General features: G+C 46.1%; 1 protein-coding gene and 1 long non-coding RNA gene across 3 annotated transcripts in view; one reads left to right on the forward strand and one right to left on the reverse strand.

Annotated features, from left to right (window-relative positions):
* The window catches only part of LOC147195265 (uncharacterized), a 29,267-nt gene extending 28,329 nt beyond the window's left edge, over positions 1–938 (reverse strand). Inside the window, exon 1 of the long non-coding RNA XR_015102756.1 lies at positions 692–938. This is a non-coding gene — a long non-coding RNA (uncharacterized LOC147195265). The remainder of the gene's footprint in view (positions 1–691) is intronic.
* The window catches only part of LOC147195266 (ephrin type-A receptor 3-like), a 76,833-nt gene that overhangs the window by 13,412 nt on the left and 44,649 nt on the right, over positions 1–18,772 (forward strand). For both annotated transcript variants that reach the window (XM_086128374.1, XM_086128373.1), the window contains exons 3-5: positions 6,152–6,352; positions 8,095–8,202; positions 8,323–8,674. In XM_086128374.1, coding sequence (XP_085984500.1) covers positions 6,152–6,352; positions 8,095–8,202; positions 8,323–8,674 — 661 coding nt within the window. The remainder of the gene's footprint in view (positions 1–6,151; positions 6,353–8,094; positions 8,203–8,322; positions 8,675–18,772) is intronic.

The raw sequence follows: 18,772 nt of genomic DNA on the forward strand, positions 1-18,772 counted from the left end.
TGTTTTCTTTCAGCGAGGTTCTCATCGACGAGCATAATGGCTTCCATCTGTGACTCGCTATGAACGGGTTTTCTTGTCATGAAAATGTGATTCGGTTGACGTGGGCTTCCTGAAAAAGCACATTTGTTCTCATTTTACAATTACAAATTTACCGACTGCAGAATGAAATGCCCCCTTTTTTTTTTTTTGCATCTATCTTTTTATCTTGCGTTCAAGCAAGGATTGCACATCACTCCCTTGAGTGTATACAGAGAGGAAATGACATAAGTGGATGAAAGTGGTCGACTTTGTTGCTTTCACGAGAGATGTTCCTTTACTCTTACACAAACAATCTTGTTGCTGCTTGTTTATCTTGCCTTTATTTTAGTTTGATGGAGTTTTCAGTTGTGTTCTTCAAACGGATGTCTCACTAATTTACTGCAGTCAGTTATGGGTTTAGTTCAGGGGTCCCCAACCTCTTTTGCCCCACGGACCGGTTTATGTCAGACAATATTTTCACGGACCGGCAGAAATAATACAACAAAATAATATGCTATGAGCGGCATGAAAACTGTGGCGTTTTCGTAATATAATAACAATAAACACAAGGAGCATATAATCTGGCCGCAACACTCTGATCGCGATGGTAATGTTTAATGCATTCAAAATACGATACAATGCAAATTTAAAGTGCATGAAAATGACGACTCACCACAGCCCCGAGCTTGATTTTCTGCAACCAGACGGTCCCATCTCGCGGTAATAGGAGACAATGACATCTCAAGTGTGTGTTTTATGTCCAATCTACTTCGTAATTTTGTTTTAGCCGCCGTTGCTGCAGAAAAGCCCCGCCTCACACAGGTAGTATGTCGGAAATAGCAACAGTGCTATTGTGGCGATCTCAGAATATACATAACTTTAATCCAGTTGTCTCGAACGTCCTTTTAAGGCCGCTGTCATTTGCAATCTCCAGCAGTTTTTTTTTACACATTTTTAAAAAACAATTTGGAGCGTAATCGGTCACGTGATGCAGAAGCGTGGTTTGACGCGTGTCAAGCGTAACAGAAACGGATGTAACGGAGAAGCCGGTAATTTTTCAAAATAAAACATTTCGTATTCCGAAATAAATAAAACGGCATTAAGGCAAGTTCTTTCTGTGCGACCTGGAACCAAATGCCCTGCGGACCGGTGGGTTGGTACCATTTCTACTAAACTTTAGTACAAATGGTGTTTTTTCCAGAAAGAGCACCATCTGGTTGAAGGCAATCTGTGCCTGCGGAGGTAACACAAACAAACGTGGAGTCAAATATGAGCCCGCTGAACTAAAAAGAATGCGCTTTGGATTTAAAATGAATATTGCGATCGCACCTGAAATCAAGGCAAACAGTTTTTGTGACTCTCAGTCATCAGGATTGAGTCTCGTCGAGGTTTCAGAATAATATATGTAATAGAAATGGTTTTCTTTACCCTGATACTCACTGTTTGGCACCCGCAAATTCACCTATTCGCTGATTTTGTTTTTACTCTTTTTTTCCTTATTTTTTTAATTTCAGTTTTCCATTTATTTATTTTATTTTGTTATTTTCCTCCTATTTTTCATGGAAAATATATACGGAATGTTGGAAACTTTAACATTTGAAGGGGGAATCAAGCCCCATATTTTCTTTCCAAGAAGATATTCTATGCAGCCACACTAGTCTAAACACGATATTCTGACTAATATTGTGCGCAGCAAATTCCACCCATTTTTATCCATCGGGATCGGAAAATGGATGGATGGATGGATGGAGTTGCTCAGGGCTGAGGTTAAGGACCATTGCAAATGTTACATGACCAAAGTCAGAAAACAGATTAGGCGTGATGGGTCCTTACCTCAGCCCTGAGCAACTGTGATGTCATTTTCGGTCGACGGCAAGCGGCAAAATGGCCGCCCCCCTGAGATTCACACTGCCACATTTTCCTCCCATTCCCATGATGTAATCCAATCACGTTGCATCCACACGTTTGCTCTTTCTCTTTCACCAGGATGTTGCGCTTCGGTTTTATTTTGCTTTTTGTGGCCAACAAACTGAAAGACGACACGAACCAATCCGTACTTTCTTCTGCAGTTTTGCATTCAGCAATTCTCTTGTGGTGTTTTTGAATCCATAAAAAAATTGCAAATCTATCTGCATCTTGATATATTAGCGGCTTGTTTGTGTCACTGCTCAGCGAATGTCAAAATAGGAGAAGTAAGTGGCCGGTGAACGGAGGAAAAATGGTGCGGTTGCAAGAAGGTCTTGTGTTTCCTATAATGGGTCTTATCGAGTTGACCTTTGCGCTTTTAAAACCTTGAGATTGGTTTCAGCTCGAGCCAATCCCGACCAATCTGAGACCACTGTCTACACGAATTAGTCCAAAAACCACACTTGACCCCCGCAGGTCAAATTTAATCCGGGCCGTGCGGAGCCGGACGTGGCCGAGACGGAGCGGAGCGACCCATTTCTGTCACTGAGCAACCAGGGGTGGGGGAGGGGGGTGATCGTCGTGAGGGACACAAAACAGATATGTCATAATGATGTTTGAAAATGAGAGGCCCCATAACATCTCTCCACCGCCGCAGGCTCTTCACCCCTCTCTAATTTGGGATCCCTAAACTAAGCCAGAGCTTTTTCCAAACTTTGGGAGCCAATTATGTGCCGGTAGGTGTACACATCAGATGATTGCAGCAGCAGGGATATTATGGGAAGCCAGCGAATGGTTGAACTTCGACCCTGATCTGACGTCTCTGCTTCACTTCAAAGAAATCAAGAGAGCTCTGTGCTGATTGGCTGCGTTGGCCGAGGGCTCAGGGGGGATGGGAGCGGGGAGCGGGCTCATTTTTTTTTTTTTTTTTGTCCAACCCGAAATGTCAATTAGCATCGAGGCTGAACCCGTGTTTCAACTCTGTGTGGGTGCAAATGTGTTGACTAGCGAGCGGGCATGTTATAGTTTGTGGTTGTTGTCATTTTTTTCGTTTCGACTTCATGTCCTTTAACTTCAGTTGTTAGGAACATTTTTAGCTTTTTTTGTTCGAATTATAGTCTGTGTTAATATTTCAAACCTCAAATGTACTTTCAATTCGGTTTCATTTCTTGAAAAGCACTCTCATTTTTATTTCGTCTCATGAACAAAAAAAATGTTTTTTCAATTTCAGTTTGACTGATCGGTGACAACTTCCAAATGATCCAAATATTTTCCCATCCATGCACGTTATTTTTTATTTTTTTAAACTCTCTTTCTCTCAAGTGGCATAATAGCGATGCAGTTGAGAAGGAGCGCAGGTTGTTTTCGTGTCCATAAACACACCTGTGCTCCGCGGCAAGTAAAAAGTGATGACGAACGGACGCGTCCGACTGGGGAAATAAGTTGCTCGCTCGCAAGTGGCAGTAATCCAGCCACTCCAAACTCTGCCTACAAAGAAATAAACACAGACATTATAAAGCCCTCTTTATCCCTCAACGACTATTCCCATAAATGCTTTAATCACTACTCCCGCGGGAGTGTTGTGTGCACGTGTGCGTGTGTGTGTGTGTGTGTGTGTCCATCTTGTGATGTCCGACTGGTCTCAGTGCTGCACAGATGGGTCTATTTAGCTGCCAAGCGCGCCTGTAATTTACAAACATTTATCCCCCCCACCCCCCGCCACCCACCCCTCCCCCCTCCCACCAGTCTCTAGTTTTGCACTTCTAATTGAATGGAGTGCCATAGATCAGGAGCACTCGCTGGCATTTTCGGCGCTACGTTGTCTTTCAGCAATCCAGTCCGAGCAATGGTCTAAACTTTCACTGACTTTTCAGTTGGCCGCTCTATCTTAAGCAACCCCCCCCCCCCCCCCCCCTGTCACACACATGTTCTCATCTCTTTGCCTCTGTTGCGCCCCCCCCCCCCCCCCGCTAGAAGTTTGGGAGAGGGTCCAGGGAAAAACTGGTTGTGCTCCAATTCATACACACGAGACGTCTCAGTGGAGATGAAAAGCAGCTGAGAGCGAGCGAGTCGGCGTGAGAACGCGCGTCTTGATCTGTTTTTGGTGCTCAAGGTGACTGGCGTTAAGGACTTTATTGCCGCCTTGTCGGAACGTCACATCACATTAACTTCCAGAAGCTGGAAAGTTCCGTTTTGCGCCTTTCAGGTTGTTACCGGAATGGCTGTTCTCTTATTGGCCCTCGCCCGGTTGTGTCTTTCCTGCACGCAACCATGGAATTCCCTCTAGATTGATGCGCAATACGTCATGACAGGTGGACGTGCTGAGTGTCTGTCTCCGACAATAAAGTGGGATTTTATAAGTGAGCACACCACTGGGAACGCTTTGAAAAGGGCTGTTTTTCCAATTTGTTGTCAGTTTTTCTCTGCTGTGCCTTTCATACACATACAGTACAGTTTCATCACATTTTTTATGACAAGAACTTTGTAGAATTTCACGTGAATAGTATTTTGTGAAAAGAAATAATTCACAGAAAAGGGGCACATTTTGGGGAAGATTTTTTTTTTTTAAACTTGAAACAGTTTAGTCTTAATTCGTCGTGGCACACATGTGGAAGTTCCAAGAATTCCGCAGGGATTTATGACTAAAACTAATGAATGACAGAAGTCGACACTCTTAAAACAAGTGGGCCAAAAACAAAACAATTGTGGTGAAAAATCAGACCGACCTGCTACTTCTCAATTTGACTCAACTTTCTAGTTTGTTAGGTTTGTGTCAAAATGACCCAAGTAACAGGTCGGTCAGATTTTTTTAAATTTTTTATACCAGATTATTGTTTTTATTACTACTATTTTTATCGACCAAGCAGTTTTAAGACTATATGTTTATATACAGTCTGCCATCATAATTATTTAGTATGACTTCATATCAATAGGATATACACTTATATACTGTATACTGCAATCATCGTCATTGCTTTACCAATACAAACTTTGCCAAACATATTTGTAAAAATAACTAAATAACTAAGTAACTAACTAAAAAAATAACCCTCGAAAACTTATGAGGTGCTGGAATAAATGTTATGAAAATAACATGCCAAACTACAACTGCCTTACCGCTGTTTTAAAATTGAGGCAACATCGAATTATAAGTACCGGTATTCCAAATAAAAACCCGAATTTCCTCCATGTTTATTCGTTCACTGCACCCTTCGGTGCGTGTCGCACTGCTGGAACTTCACTTGCGGGACACTTTAGCCTCCAATTCAATGTTCAAGATTTGTGTGCTTTTCGACCACATTCACGTGACGCCGCAGGCCTGCGTTTGGACGGTTGCTAGGTGATACATCATCATCATCACTGTGGAGGAGCTTGAGGATCAACGTGATGACACGAGTGCAGAACAAATACGGGCCTTCTCCTCACGCCCCGCAAACGTTTCTTTTTTTTTTTTTTAATTTTTCTTTTTGTGTGCGTCTCGGAGTATTCGTGCGCCCAGTTGGTTTCCCCTTCAATGGATCAAATATCTTTAAACACTCAAACCGCATTGGTTTATTTTTCTTGTCTTTAAGGAATTGAAATGCTCACTCTGTGCCGACTGTGCGTGTGTGTGCGTGGAGATAGAAATGTTTTCCTGCTCATGCGAGAAGTGGTCTCAATTACTGCCTTACTCGCAAGTGGAAACAGATGGCAGCAAATGATGGGAGACAAAGTTGCTCTGTCTTACACGCACACACACACACAAAGACAGTCCTCGAGTCTTCTTGACGCAGCTCATCATTCATACTCAGCCAGACTTCAAAACAGAACCTGTATGTTGTGCGACCTCACACTTCATTGACTGTGAGCCCTGTCCCCCCCCTGCATGAATCCCGCCCCCCCCCCAAAAAAAAAACTTTGGACTGAGATCTCCTTTGCCCATAAAACCAACTCAGAGCTGCGGGTTGATGCTGTCAAGTAAAGCTGCGCTGCTTGGTATTACTTTCAAAAACACAAAAAAACAGGCCTTTATTCCCGTTTTATGTATCCTCCACTTACCTCAGGTATTTCCTCCTTCGTTTCGCTTCTTTCATCCGTTCTGACCGTTTTCAACATCCGCGCCGTGATGGACGGACGGATCTGGTTGCGCCTCTCCTCCGTGCGTTTCCTGCAAAATGATAAAATGCCGTCAAGTTGTTTCCAAGCGCGACAAAGGAATCTGAACTCGCAACTTCTCTTTTACCTTCAGTGGGAGGAGATCAGCGTGATGGACGAGCGCAACACGCCGATGCGGACGTACCAGGTGTGCAATGTCATGCAGGCCAATCAGAACAACTGGCTGCGGACACGCCACATCAGCCGGGAAGGAGCGCAGCGGGTTTACATCGAGATCAAATTTACCCTGCGCGACTGCAACAGCCTCCCGGGGGTCCCTGGCACCTGCAAAGAGGTTTGTGTCAACTCACACACACACACAAGCAGTAACGTGCATTGACGCTCACTGGCCATAACGCTTGCACAAGCCTTTCGTGAACCGAAGCAAAATTTTGCTCATAAATCTCGACTCGTTCCTGAAACCATCCCGAACAAAAACATAAAAGCAACACTTTGGCGGGGGGGGGGGGGGGGTTCTCTCTCGTTGTATATGAGCTGGGAGATCTCGTCTGTGTTCTTCTATTTTTGCTATTTTGCACCGAAATTGTTCACAAATCAAGAATGTTGCAAGGATCTGTACACAATCCCTGAAAGCTAAAAAAAATCAAAGTTCTTGGCGGGGCCAAAATATTCACCCCTCGAGCAGGTATTGGCGTATATGGCCGCAATCAACCTGATCAACTCCGCGCGAGGCGAAGGATGCTCAATAATTGTTGAGATGCCACCCGGCTCGGCGAAGGAGTGTCCAACTCAGCACAGATTTTGACAGATTTGTGAACAATATTTGTGAGAAATCGTCCTTTTGTAAACTTAGAAAGTCTCTTTAAAAAAACAAAACAAAAGAAAACAACAAAAATGTAGTTTACCATCAGTTGACTCCATCAAATCGATAACTCTCCGACAGTGTCAGCCAATTTTTAATGTGGCGGTCCGTGAAATATGTTCAGCTGCTTTTCGTATCTGGTAAGTGTACTTTAAGACCAGAGCGGCCGTCGTAACTGGTGAGTGTGGTGAAATCGTCCCCTCCCAAGGGCGCCAGTCACTGAGTTCATCGCAACCTCCTGCGGACGTCTCGTTGAAGTGAAGAGACACTCCCCCCCCCCTCCCCCCAATCAATAGCGCAGCATTGCATTGGATTTGGAGCAAGTCGGAATTGGATTGTCTCTCACGAGAAACAAAAATAATAATGTTGAAACGATTCCTGCCGCATTTTGCTGCAATCGAGTGAGGTTTATCAATGTAATAATGAAGCTTACGAAAATGGGCTGATGAAAACATTCTGACATTTACGCAGTTGAGCAAATTTATCTTTGAGCGCGCCTTCCGCTGGATCAACTCATTAGATAATTGAAGGGGGTCTGACCTTTGCGTAATATTTGTTCCCGTTTTCCCGTTTAGATGCTGTTGGTTTGCATCCCGTTGGCGGATTACAGAGAAAAAAAAAAACCTGCGCTCGCGCGTACGACACGTTTATTTTTTTGTGTCAAAGCAAGATATGCGCTTCTCATGGTACCTTCCATTTATCAGTTTGATTATGTCGACTTACTAGATGCGCGTTGAGTGACTTTGCTTCCTGCAGCGTTAAAAAAAACTATTCAGTTTCTTCTTTCCAATTTCAAAGACTTAAAAAAACAACGCCCCAGAGACTCTCTCCGGAGCTTCTTGTAACTTGTAATTCCTGATATCTATATATATATTTTTTTCACAGGCCTCCATTGGCTCATATCTGTGATTTTACTGCTCCGCCGTATTCACTTTGACTCCACTGTGTCCGTCTCTCGCGCTCAGTCACTGACGGAGCATTTCTCGATTGAGGCGTGGCGGAGACGCGATGAGATTGGACGGAGCGGCCTTTTCAAAGAGCCGCGCGATAGTTTTGCGACGGGTTATCGAGACGGATGGACTAACGCCGAGGGGAGAGGGCAGCAAGCTCGGTTGAAATTTCACATCGGGTGCACTGGTGGATGCCCAAGTGCTCGACGACAATGCGTCGAAGTGAACGTGAAGGTTTATTTTTCATTTTTGTTGTTGTTGCAGACATTCAACATGTACTACTACGAATCGAACAACGCCAACCTGTGGTTCATCAAGGAAGGCCAGTACGTCAAGATCGATACTATCGCTGCAGATGAAAGCTTTACACAGGTAAGGACACGCGTACGCGTACTGTCGTGACCGCTGTACCTGAAAGGGGTTCAAATATTTGGTCAATCAGATGTACGGTTGCTTTTTTGTAACGCGTTGCACCGTATTTCCTCTCGCCAGGTGGATGTTGGCGACCGCGTGATGAAGCTCAATACGGAAGTGCGCGACATCAGCAATCTCGGCAAAAAAGGCTTCTACTTGGCCTTCCAGGACCTGGGCGCTTGCATCGCTCTGGTTTCGGTGCGGGTCTTCTACAAGAAGTGTCCGCTCACTGTGCTTAATTTGGCCCAGTTCCCCGACACCATAACAGGGGGGGACACGGCCCTGGTGGAGGTGCACGGAGCTTGCGTGAATGCCTCCGAGGAATTTGAGGTTCCCAAGATGTACTGCAGCGCAGACGGCGGCTGGCTGGTTCCAATCGGGAGGTGTGTGTGTAAACCGGGCTTCGAGGAGAACAAGGACATCTGCCAACGTGAGTGGACCGCGTGCGTGTCTGAAAATGTGTCTGGATGCTGCTGGCTCGCTCCTGCGTAAGGAAGGAATGGCGGCGTCTTTTGAGAAGCGTGTGGGTTTGTGTGTGGCGTCCCTTTGCGAAGCCTCCCTCAATAATGTTCGGCCAGGTCTCGGAAGGAACTGTGGGAGATGCTTTGAGGCGTCTTCTCCTATATTTAAGAGGTGCGCGTGTGTGTGTTTGTCCATCTTGAATATCTCGTTTACCCCGCTGAGCTGAGGAGAGCACAGTTTGACAACGTGTTTGAGAAAGTGCTTATTGCTAGATGTACTGTATGTGTGTGTGTGTGTGTGTGTGTGTGTGCGTGTGTGTTGAAAGAGGAAAAGGTATGCCCGAGGAAGGCGGTTATTGAGTCGTAAAACTCCACAGATGGCATGTGCAATGTGCGCCGTGTTTGTCTGCCTGCTTTGCCCGCATGTATTGGGGAGAGGAAGCTCCATTAGATCGATGCCTTCCCACCGTGTCCCCGCAGGCTCACTTTCCTCCAGGAAGGGGGAAAAAAAAAAATCATTGATATTCATCCTCGCAAACTTGCAACGCGAGCACATAATGCAATCTCGGTTGTTTTTCGAGAAGCGGCCGCCAAGACACCCTGAAACCTTGGCAGTGGGGGCCTTAGAGACAAGTGAATAAGTACAAGCTGTACACTGCAGCCTGCACACTGTTAATGTGCACAGATTGCGTCGCAACTCTGGCTGCATCTCAATCGCCGTTGAGCTTCGCGTCTGTCTGGAGCTTCTTCGGTGAGGGCTGATTTCAGCGATTCCACTTCCTACTCTCCCTTTTCCTTTGTTAAAACGTACACTCAATCGGCAGTCGTCTTCTTTTTTTTTTTTAGGACCGACACAACATAGGTGGACTCTATGGCACATACAGCAATTGGCCTTGCAGTTTGCGAGTCAATCAATCACACACACGCAAACACAAAACTACCGATGCATTTATGCGACAGAACGCAGAGCTACCAAATGTTCCGGAAATCCCTGAACGCTAACTCGCTAACAGTGATTGTTCCGAATATTAAAAAATATATATATCCAAGAAAATAATCTTTGAAAACTTCTACAAGTATAAAGTAGAACTCGTTAGCGCACAGGTATCAAACGCAAGGCCCGGGGGCCAGATCTGGCCTGCCACATCATTTTATATGGCCTGCGAAAGCAGCTCAAAGATGTCAACTACCATGGTCCTATCTAAAATGTCTACCAACACTTTTAATTCTTATACGTAATAAATAAGAGATATATTCCAAGCATTTTCTTGTGACCAAACCCCTCATGATAGTCACTTAAACAAGAGTCGAACCAACAGTTATTCTTGACTTCTTTATATGGTTAGATGTTATATATGGGTCAAGTGAAACGGTAACCAAAATGTGGCTGACGCCAAAAACGAGTTTGACACCCCTGAGTTAGCGGGTTGAAGCCCATGAACACATTGCCATAAACCTACAGTGTTATGTTGCATGCTAAAATGCTCACTGCTCAATTTCCCAAGCTAGGTTTAACTCAATCATAGTGCATTTGTGTATATGCGTGTGGGTGTGCGTGTATATTGTCACTGCAAGGGAGGGGGGTGGGGGTGGGGGGGGTCTCAGATGGTCTAAGGTCAAAGAGCAGGAATCATGTGACCCTTGTCTTGTGTAATTACTTATGGTTAGTAGATTACCGGACGGCAGGCTTCCATTGTTGGCCATAAATCCTTTTTTTTTTCGGTTCAAGTTCAAGTTAAAGCATATTTGCTTGTGTGGTGATTATTCTGGAAACAATGGGCGGGTGCTTGCCAAACAATTTGAATTCCCTTGTGATGATTAGAAGCATATCGATGGCATGTTTTCCTTTGACACCTACTCACTTCACAAATGCATTTTGGGCAATTTAGGCTTTTATTTTCCCACATGCACTCAGCAGGCAACACATTATGACCACCTGCACAATCTCATGAGATCCAATTCAAAAGACTGCAAAAAAAAAGAAAAAGTGGTGGGGGGGTTGGAATAATTAGGCTCAGCTTTGTGTGTGTGCGCGTAAGCAGATCAAGTCTTTGCAAAAGGATTCCGAATAACATTTCTGAACTACTATTGCGTTACCCATTTAATTAGGGTAAGCCAAGATGTTTTGTTTGTATGGTAGCAAGGCAATATATTTTTTAACCAGTTTCCTTATCTTTGGTCCAAATTAGATCACTTAACCTTAACGGTGAGTGCCTTCAATATAATTGTAATTGTACTTTGCAATAATAAACTTTATTACTACCACTCTGGCAGTGTCCGTCAGAACCCAGCATGATTGTCTTTGTTTAGGTTATTGGATAAAATGAGTTATTTTGATCATGTATATTGTATACTTTCAAAATCATATTGATCATTTTGCAGGCTTTCCTGAAATTGGTATCCACCCTGTCATTATTGAGTCACTTTTCCTTGAAGATACCCTTTGATGTATGTACAGTAGTGACATTTTTAACAGCATTCCGAACCAGTGGACAGTTGCAGAATAAATATTGAAATTGATGTTTTATCATTGTCATTTTATGAGATGAGTCTTGTTGGATATAGTCAAGTTTGTCCACTCTGTCACAGAGACATATCAGTTGATACAAAACCCTTTTAGAAATGGTAACTATGTCGTTAAACAGCTTGCTCAGTGAATCATGTCGCTAAGTGAAGGCCCACCATGTGCTAATTCATTGTTAGCATAAGCCAAAATGTCCACTCTGTCAGAAAGCTTATGGAGAAAAAAAAAACTGGTAAGAGTTTGACCACCTGTCAATGTGCACACACAAAATATAATTTCATTGTGTTCAGAGAAAGAGATCAAAATATATACAGTATATATATTTAGAGGGGGGTGTTGAGCACTGCAGTCGCATCCATGCTTGCATTTAAAAAAAGACATAAGAGGCCGCATAGAAATATTAGCCAGTGCGTTATGCTTTAATGGGTCCCGCTGAGAGGTAGCCGAGCTCTGCCGCATCCACTCACACCTGTATGGTGGCTCTAAACAAAATGTTCCTGCCCTGACACATTCTAAAGGTCCTCCTCTGGGAAAACACACGCTGCTAATGCATTTAAATCACCCTCTCGCGCTTGCCTTCGCACAAAGAGTTGGGGGGTGGGGGGGGTGGGTGTGGGGAATGGACGGGCGTTTGTGACTCTCATTTTGCAGGTGAACAAGTCTTGTAATGGCCACTTTGAATTCCTTCTCTCTTGTTCCTCTTTGCCATTTCGCTGCTCTGACGTTCATTGTTTTTCCGTGCTAATGTTCTGTGCGGATCTCCCCCTTTTTCCTCCTTGAGCTGCCTCATTTTGTCTCAGTGTTTGTCTCTGACTCCCACCCCCCCCCCCCCCACCCCCACCCCGAACGTCTCTCTTTGTATCCCCGTCGCTTTCTCTCTTTCTCTCTCTCGGTGTGAGGCGCTAATGGAATCATTACTAGCCTTTCTGTGTTAGACAAACAGCAGACACCTCCAATTACTACCCCCCCCCCCAGCAAACTCCCCCCTCTATAGGCTATGTCTAACCTCGCTTCGGTGTCTCTCTATAATCGAGCTTTTTTTCCCCCCCTCACTGTCCTTACACATTCTTATGACTGTTGTTTTCCACCGTGCCATCTTTGTTCATAAAATTCAGTAACTTTATTCGATTGAGAATACCAGCTCGCTAGCTAGCTAGCTCATAAAATTCAGTAACTTTATTCGATTGAGAATACCAGCTCGCTAGCTAGCTAGCTGGATAGACAGATAGAGATTGCGTAATTGCTGTTATGTTAACCTGTGTTATATCACTCACACGCGTGCCGCCTGTCAACTGAGGCGCGCGTGCGCAACAAGGTTGCGGCTCCATCACGGGCAATCATACAGATGCGCTTTGTCCCTTCACGGGGACTTACAAAATCTCTCCCTCACTCACTCCTACTCCAACCATCATTTGCACACTCCAGGAGGCCACCACTTCTTTCAGACAGGCTTGTTTGTCTCTCATACATTCGCCATTACTGCCTCCATTCCCGCTTGGCGGTCCTTCGCCCTCTCCTGCTTTCTGCCAGGCGGCAAGGGAGCACGGTAAAATCTCTTCTCAAACCTCTTTAAGCCCAAGGGGTACACGTTGAAGGGCAGGAGTGTGTGTTTGCATGTGTGTTCTGTCCTCTTCTGTGTGCCTGACAGCGCCAATTACCACCTCAGATGGAGAAAAGAGAGCGGAACAGGACAGACACCTGTCACCTCGTAAGACCTCCTCGCACTCTCTTTTCCTCAGCATGCCGCAGTACTAAAGCTCGGCGTGGCACTCCTTTTTTGTTGCAGACAGACGCCACTCGATTTATAGCAGCTTTCTCCTCGCGCAATCGGCATCGGTCCGGTGCTGCAATAATGAGATATCTAGACTATTTAGGACATTATAAAATCACACTCAGACCCAGGGCATTGGGACCGCTGCCAAGGCTTGGTCGTTTGTCACCTGAAAATCATCTCCCATCTGGGACATTAAGAGCACAGGAGCTACGATTTGCTATGAACCAAGGGAACAAAGTGTTATAGGATCCTACACAAGCACCGCAAATGACAATGCGATCTGATCTGTTGCGATTTGACAGAAACATTACCGGGAAGCATGTAAACACGTTCAATGGGATTTTCCATGTGACTCTTCTGCCAAGCGCTCCACAATCTGAATCTTAATTTAACAGTTGATCTTCAGATTTCGCATAAACAGAGCTAAATTTGACCTTAAGCCTTTTCAGGGACAGCGGTTACGACAGCGGGCATTTTATCAGGTTACAGGGTGCATGAAAGGGTTAAAAAGGCCTCAGTGGTTCAGATCAATGGACAAACCCATGAAAATGTGATTTTTCTTTTTTTTTTCCATCTCCATTGACCTGTGACGTCATTTTCAGCTGACGTAACGTGGGATAAATACTCATCGGCCGCAATAGGATCACTGAAAATAACATCTATTCGTTCTCAGTAATGCAAGTTGCCTCCTGGACACGCGCTTCACCCATTGCGCTCATCGTTTCGTTGAAAACAACGGGTAAAGCACTGCTCTGAAAACATAACTTCCTTGAAAGAGAACCCGCCTATTAAGGGCTGGCCATGTGCAAAAGTCAGGCAAACATCACTTTTACACACCATAAATTCCGCTTGGCTGCCGCTATGAGATCATAACTTTAGGGAGGTGACGCAGAGGTCTGCACAATGTCGTTTACAGAAGAGTTTGGGGGAAAAACCGCCCAAGCTGTGAGTGGAATTTGGCTTTTCCGTTTGTTCAGTGACGGGCTGCGATCAAAGGGCTGCTTCTCAGCTGCTAGGACAATCAGACTTTGGCTACGACCACGGAGCAGGAGGAAAAGAGAACTCTGTTTATGCACCTTGGCAAAAAAAAAGAAAAAAGGAAAAGCGACAAGCTAGAGGTTATAAGACATGGATTCAGTCAGGCTTTAATCAAGATAGGCCCTTAGATGCACAAGATGAAAGCGAGTGCACTTAAAAGGCCCGTGCGTGCACATGCACACGCACGCCAAGACGCACGCGCAGACGCAGGCGCGCGGTCCACGTCATATCTCATCGGAGGATTCCAGGCTCTCTTCACAATGAAAGGTTTTAGCAAAGAACAGATGTAGAGAAAGGCTCATCTTTACACCTGTAAAAGAGATCCAGCTCATTTACAGGCGTGCGTGTATGTGTGTGTGTGGAAAGCACAGTAGGGAACCTGCTTCACTTCATTGCCTCACCCACACAGAACCTGAAGTCTGTCTCCATCCCACTAGCTGCACGTGTGTGTGTGTGTGTGTGTGTGTGTGTGTGTGTGTGTGTGTGCGTGTGTGTTTGCTCGGTAAAGTGAGCAATTTTGTGTTCACTGCGCACAGACGTTTGAAGGTCAACGCCCTCGCCCCACACACCCCCTTTCCATGTTCACACACATGCTGTTCTTTGGTTTCTACGCTCCTCTTTTGACGGCAGCTGGGGGAGCTTGAGCGAGCTTGAAGGTAAAAAAGGAGGATGGGAGGGGGCGGCAACAAAAAAGATTTAAACAGCAAGTCAAGGAGCTCTTGTGTGTGTGTGTGTTTTCTCACAACTTGGGGCATTGTGGCCTTAAGTTGTTGAAAGTGTAAGGCCTGCTACGCACTGACTGAACTGTCGGGCAGTGTGCGGGGTTTGGGCAACTCATTTTCATGAGGGATAAAGGCAAAAACATTTTTTCTGTTCATATGACAGTATGACTCGCATCACAGCGACGCTTCGCATTCAGGTGGTGCAGTTTTATTCTCTCTTGTTGGGCATGTATGAAGCTGTTGATAGAACAGAGGCAAAAGCGGAATCTATGCATCGGCGAGCTGGTCACCTTGAGACCATAAACAGCATCTGCCTCCTCGTAGCGTCAGCGCTCGTAGCCGTCCAGCCGAGGCAACAGAAAAAAAAAAGATAAAAAAAACGGGGCTGTTGCAAAAATGATACCCGTTAAGGTTGAAAACCACACGCGCCCTGCAGCCGTACCATCGCCGTCAGGTGGCGACAGTCCAAAAGTTCCGACATTTTCCTCTCAACAAAAACGGGGCTGATCCATCCATGCCGCGAAACTAAGTCCAATATCCTCCGCCGATGAATGTCGAGGCCACAAGTGCCAAAAACAGTCGACGGAGCGTCTGCACAATGTGCGATTGCACATTCAAAACCGAAAAAGGGGGAAAGTCTAAATCAAAGAGAAAGAAAAGCAAATTTTGTCTTGGTGTGTCGCAAAGAGTGGCCAACTATAATTTTCCATAATGATCCATCTCAGTCATGACCTGGAGTCCCCCCATGTTTGCAGCTGGATGACTTGTGAGGTGCGTTCATGGGAATTTTATCCATCCATCAAGCAGAACAAGAAGTGATTTCATCCCCCCCCCCCCCATGTGTTCACGCAAAAAGCTCGAGGCACAGAGTTGTCCAGAATGTCGGCAAAATTACGATTGTGTAACGCAAGACTTTAGCCAAAACCTTTGATTGATTAATTAATTGATAAGCGACGCGTTCCAAAAAAACGGAACAAGAAACGTCTCGCCATCTCTCAATCGTCTGCCTGTCCGTACACCCTCTTCACAACCCGCTTTATCTGTCTGCCAACACTTTCCACAATAATCCCGCTCTTCATTTTGCCTTTATCTCCCCTTTTCTACATGCGCGCCTCACCTCAATCCGACATTCCTCTCTCCCCGTTTCTCATCCCCCCCCCTTCCTTTGTGTTTGAACAAATGACGCACGTGGTTACAAAGGCTTTGGGCGCTCACGCTACTCTCACCGCACAATAGTGGCCATCTACATAGCCGTGTGGCATTGATGCGGACAATGTCCAATTACACGGCGCCTCGAAAGCTGACATCCTCTTTCGCCGTGGCGGATCACCTGCCTCGCTCGAGCGCGGTGTCGGGAGGGGGGGGGGGGGGCGGGGGGGGGACCAAAAGCGATGGCAAGAGCACTGCGGCTCACCTCGGCTTTGTCTCGAGCAGCGGGCCGGGCCGTGAGCGAACTGGCAAAAGCGGGACACGGATTGGGAAACAGTTAACACGTGTGTTTCCATCTCCTGGTGCCTTAATATAGCTTTGCCCCCCCCCCTAAAGATGGGGGGAGACTCCTCTGGGTACAGTCGCCATTAATTGGCTGCGATTCATAACGCTGCTGAGTTCCAGTGAGTTAAACAAGCGCACATTTCTGTAGCGTGGAGTCAGTTTGAGGTTTGCTCCATTTAAGATCTAAAGGCTCTTTTCAAGATGCCAGCGCCTGACAAGCCAGCAGGAAGCAGAGACACAGGAAGGCGGCCATTGACCCTCCCCCCCCCCCCTTCCCTTTGTCCCCTCCCTCTCATTGTAGTTCATGAATGGCTTCCAGATGTACGATCGGTCCGCCACAAAGACCGGGCCGGCGTTAACCGGCACCGAACATGACATACCAATGTAGTAGCGGTCAAAGTCCAATTTGTTGAGGCTCTCGTCGTGTGAGTAGCCGGCACCGACCCAACTCTTGACAACCAGCTGATTGGCGGAACAGATTGACGACTGCGATGTTCAGTCAGCGCCCACCAAGTAACTGCGGCGCGTGTCATGGCAGCGCAAAGTCAGCAGCGGAGGCGAAGGCCAAGAGTGCCGATCGGGGAGCCATTCCGTTCGGCATCTGAGGGCGCAAGCGGCTTTTCTCGTCCGCGACGGCTCGAGTATTATTGCACAGCTTTGAGACAGAGGAATTTTTCAATTTCCTCAAATGACGTAGCCACCTACCGGCACTTATCATAGCTTCTGGACTTTTGTGTTCTGAAATGCACTTTTCAGGGAAGCAGTTGCTTCTCTTTTCTACCCGCCCATGAGAAAATCCTTCCCATCGGCTCCAAGTAAAATGTTGATACGTGTATCAATACAGAAATAAATGGCATCGGATACAAACTTCGTCATACGTTTTCTGCCGATACTGAGAGACGGGACTGAACAAGACAAGGAAAAAAATTTACATTGTACAATATAAACAACGGCGCACAGACAAATGAGTTCTGGAACGGCGACACCCGCCAAACGTCACGAGTCGTGAATTCGTAGCTCCCAAACTGTGTGTACTGTATGTCTCCGTGTCTGAATGAAACGAAGGTGCACAAACCAGAAACAGCGCAAATGCTGGAACGGTTTCACTCTATTTCCGTTCACTTCGACGGAGACAGAAAATTGCATATCGATCGCGTGGCGCTAAGCGGTAAAAATCGAGCAAACGGATTCACCTTGCAGATGGTGAAACGCTTCGCTAACTGAGCTGCCGAGCGGAATGTGTCTCGGCGTGTCGGCGATATTTGCCCGGATTTAGATAAGGGTATATGCATATATTTGGCAGAGAAATTGCCCACCTTTATGCAAATGAGCTTCATTCATCAACATCTAATTAACTAACACCATCAATTTCTTCCAAAATGACGCCCCCCCCCACCCCAAATATGACACCGCTCCGATATTTTGAATATATCGGCTATCAGCGGCCGCAATTCTTGCTTTGTGAATTCGGCCTTGAGTGTTATGAGATAATGCTCACAGAATGAATTCAACTCCTCAGTCAAAGGACCACTAAACTAAAATATAGATTTGTTGTTTTTTTTTGATTGTTGCAGATTTACAGACGTGAGTCCTTGGCTCTCCGCGTTCACACTATAAAGTGGACGCAAAGCTCTTGTGAATCAGTGAGTTTCTTCTGTTGTAATCCTTCAAGGCTGCATCGTAAGCTGACCAACATGGAGTTGTTTTGTAGACGCGCACACGTTATTTGTCGCTTATAAAGCTCCAAAATAGACATCAAGGAGCTCATCCGTGACACCCGCTTGACTTCTTTGCATGGTGCTGAACGAAAGCTTTGATGGCAAACCCGCTTCGAGTGGAGCCGCTTTCCCTTTTGGCGTCATCAATGTTACGTGCGAGAAGTCAGCCTTGTCGCGCCTGACGGGTGTTGCGCGCTTGTGGGTGCGTTTTCACGTCCGCGCTGCGTTTCCGAGAATCGGACACGGGGGCTCGCGCGCCTTCGAGAGGATGAATTATTGAGCGCGCCGAACTGAAAATAACCGCGGTGAGGAGAGGACGCGCGCGGCGCCGTCCACTCACACTCGGCTGGACGCGAGGGGCCCCGATGACTTTTTTTTTGCATCACGGGAGACGAGAAACGCGTCGGTTCATTTTCTTTCCACGACATCGTGTGCCTCCATGACGTTAACGTGAGCTGTGCGCGTGCGGGTGCGGGAGACGGGATCTGTCCGCTTCCATTCAAAATGGGAAAGGTGAAGCTTTGGAAAAGGAACAGACGGGAGAATAAGCTATTCAGACTGAGAAGCAAACTCCCACCAGACTTCTCCTGTGGGCCTGTCAGGTTCTCTTTCTTCCTTCCTTTGCTCGCCTATCGCCCATGACCCCTCACTCACGGACACACACACACACATGCACACACCTGGCATGTATTTCATCCTTTTTTTTTTTCTATTTTTTTGGGACTCTTGGATAATCACCTCGACTTGAAATTAGTGAGCCATCCGCTTGGATTACTGCCAGCCAGGCATGTGCACGT

The sequence above is a fragment of the Hippocampus guttulatus genome, chromosome 14, assembly GCF_054856545.1.
Source record: "Hippocampus guttulatus isolate MCC_2025c chromosome 14, RoL_Hgut_1.0, whole genome shotgun sequence".
NCBI lineage: Eukaryota > Metazoa > Chordata > Actinopteri > Syngnathiformes > Syngnathidae > Hippocampus > Hippocampus guttulatus.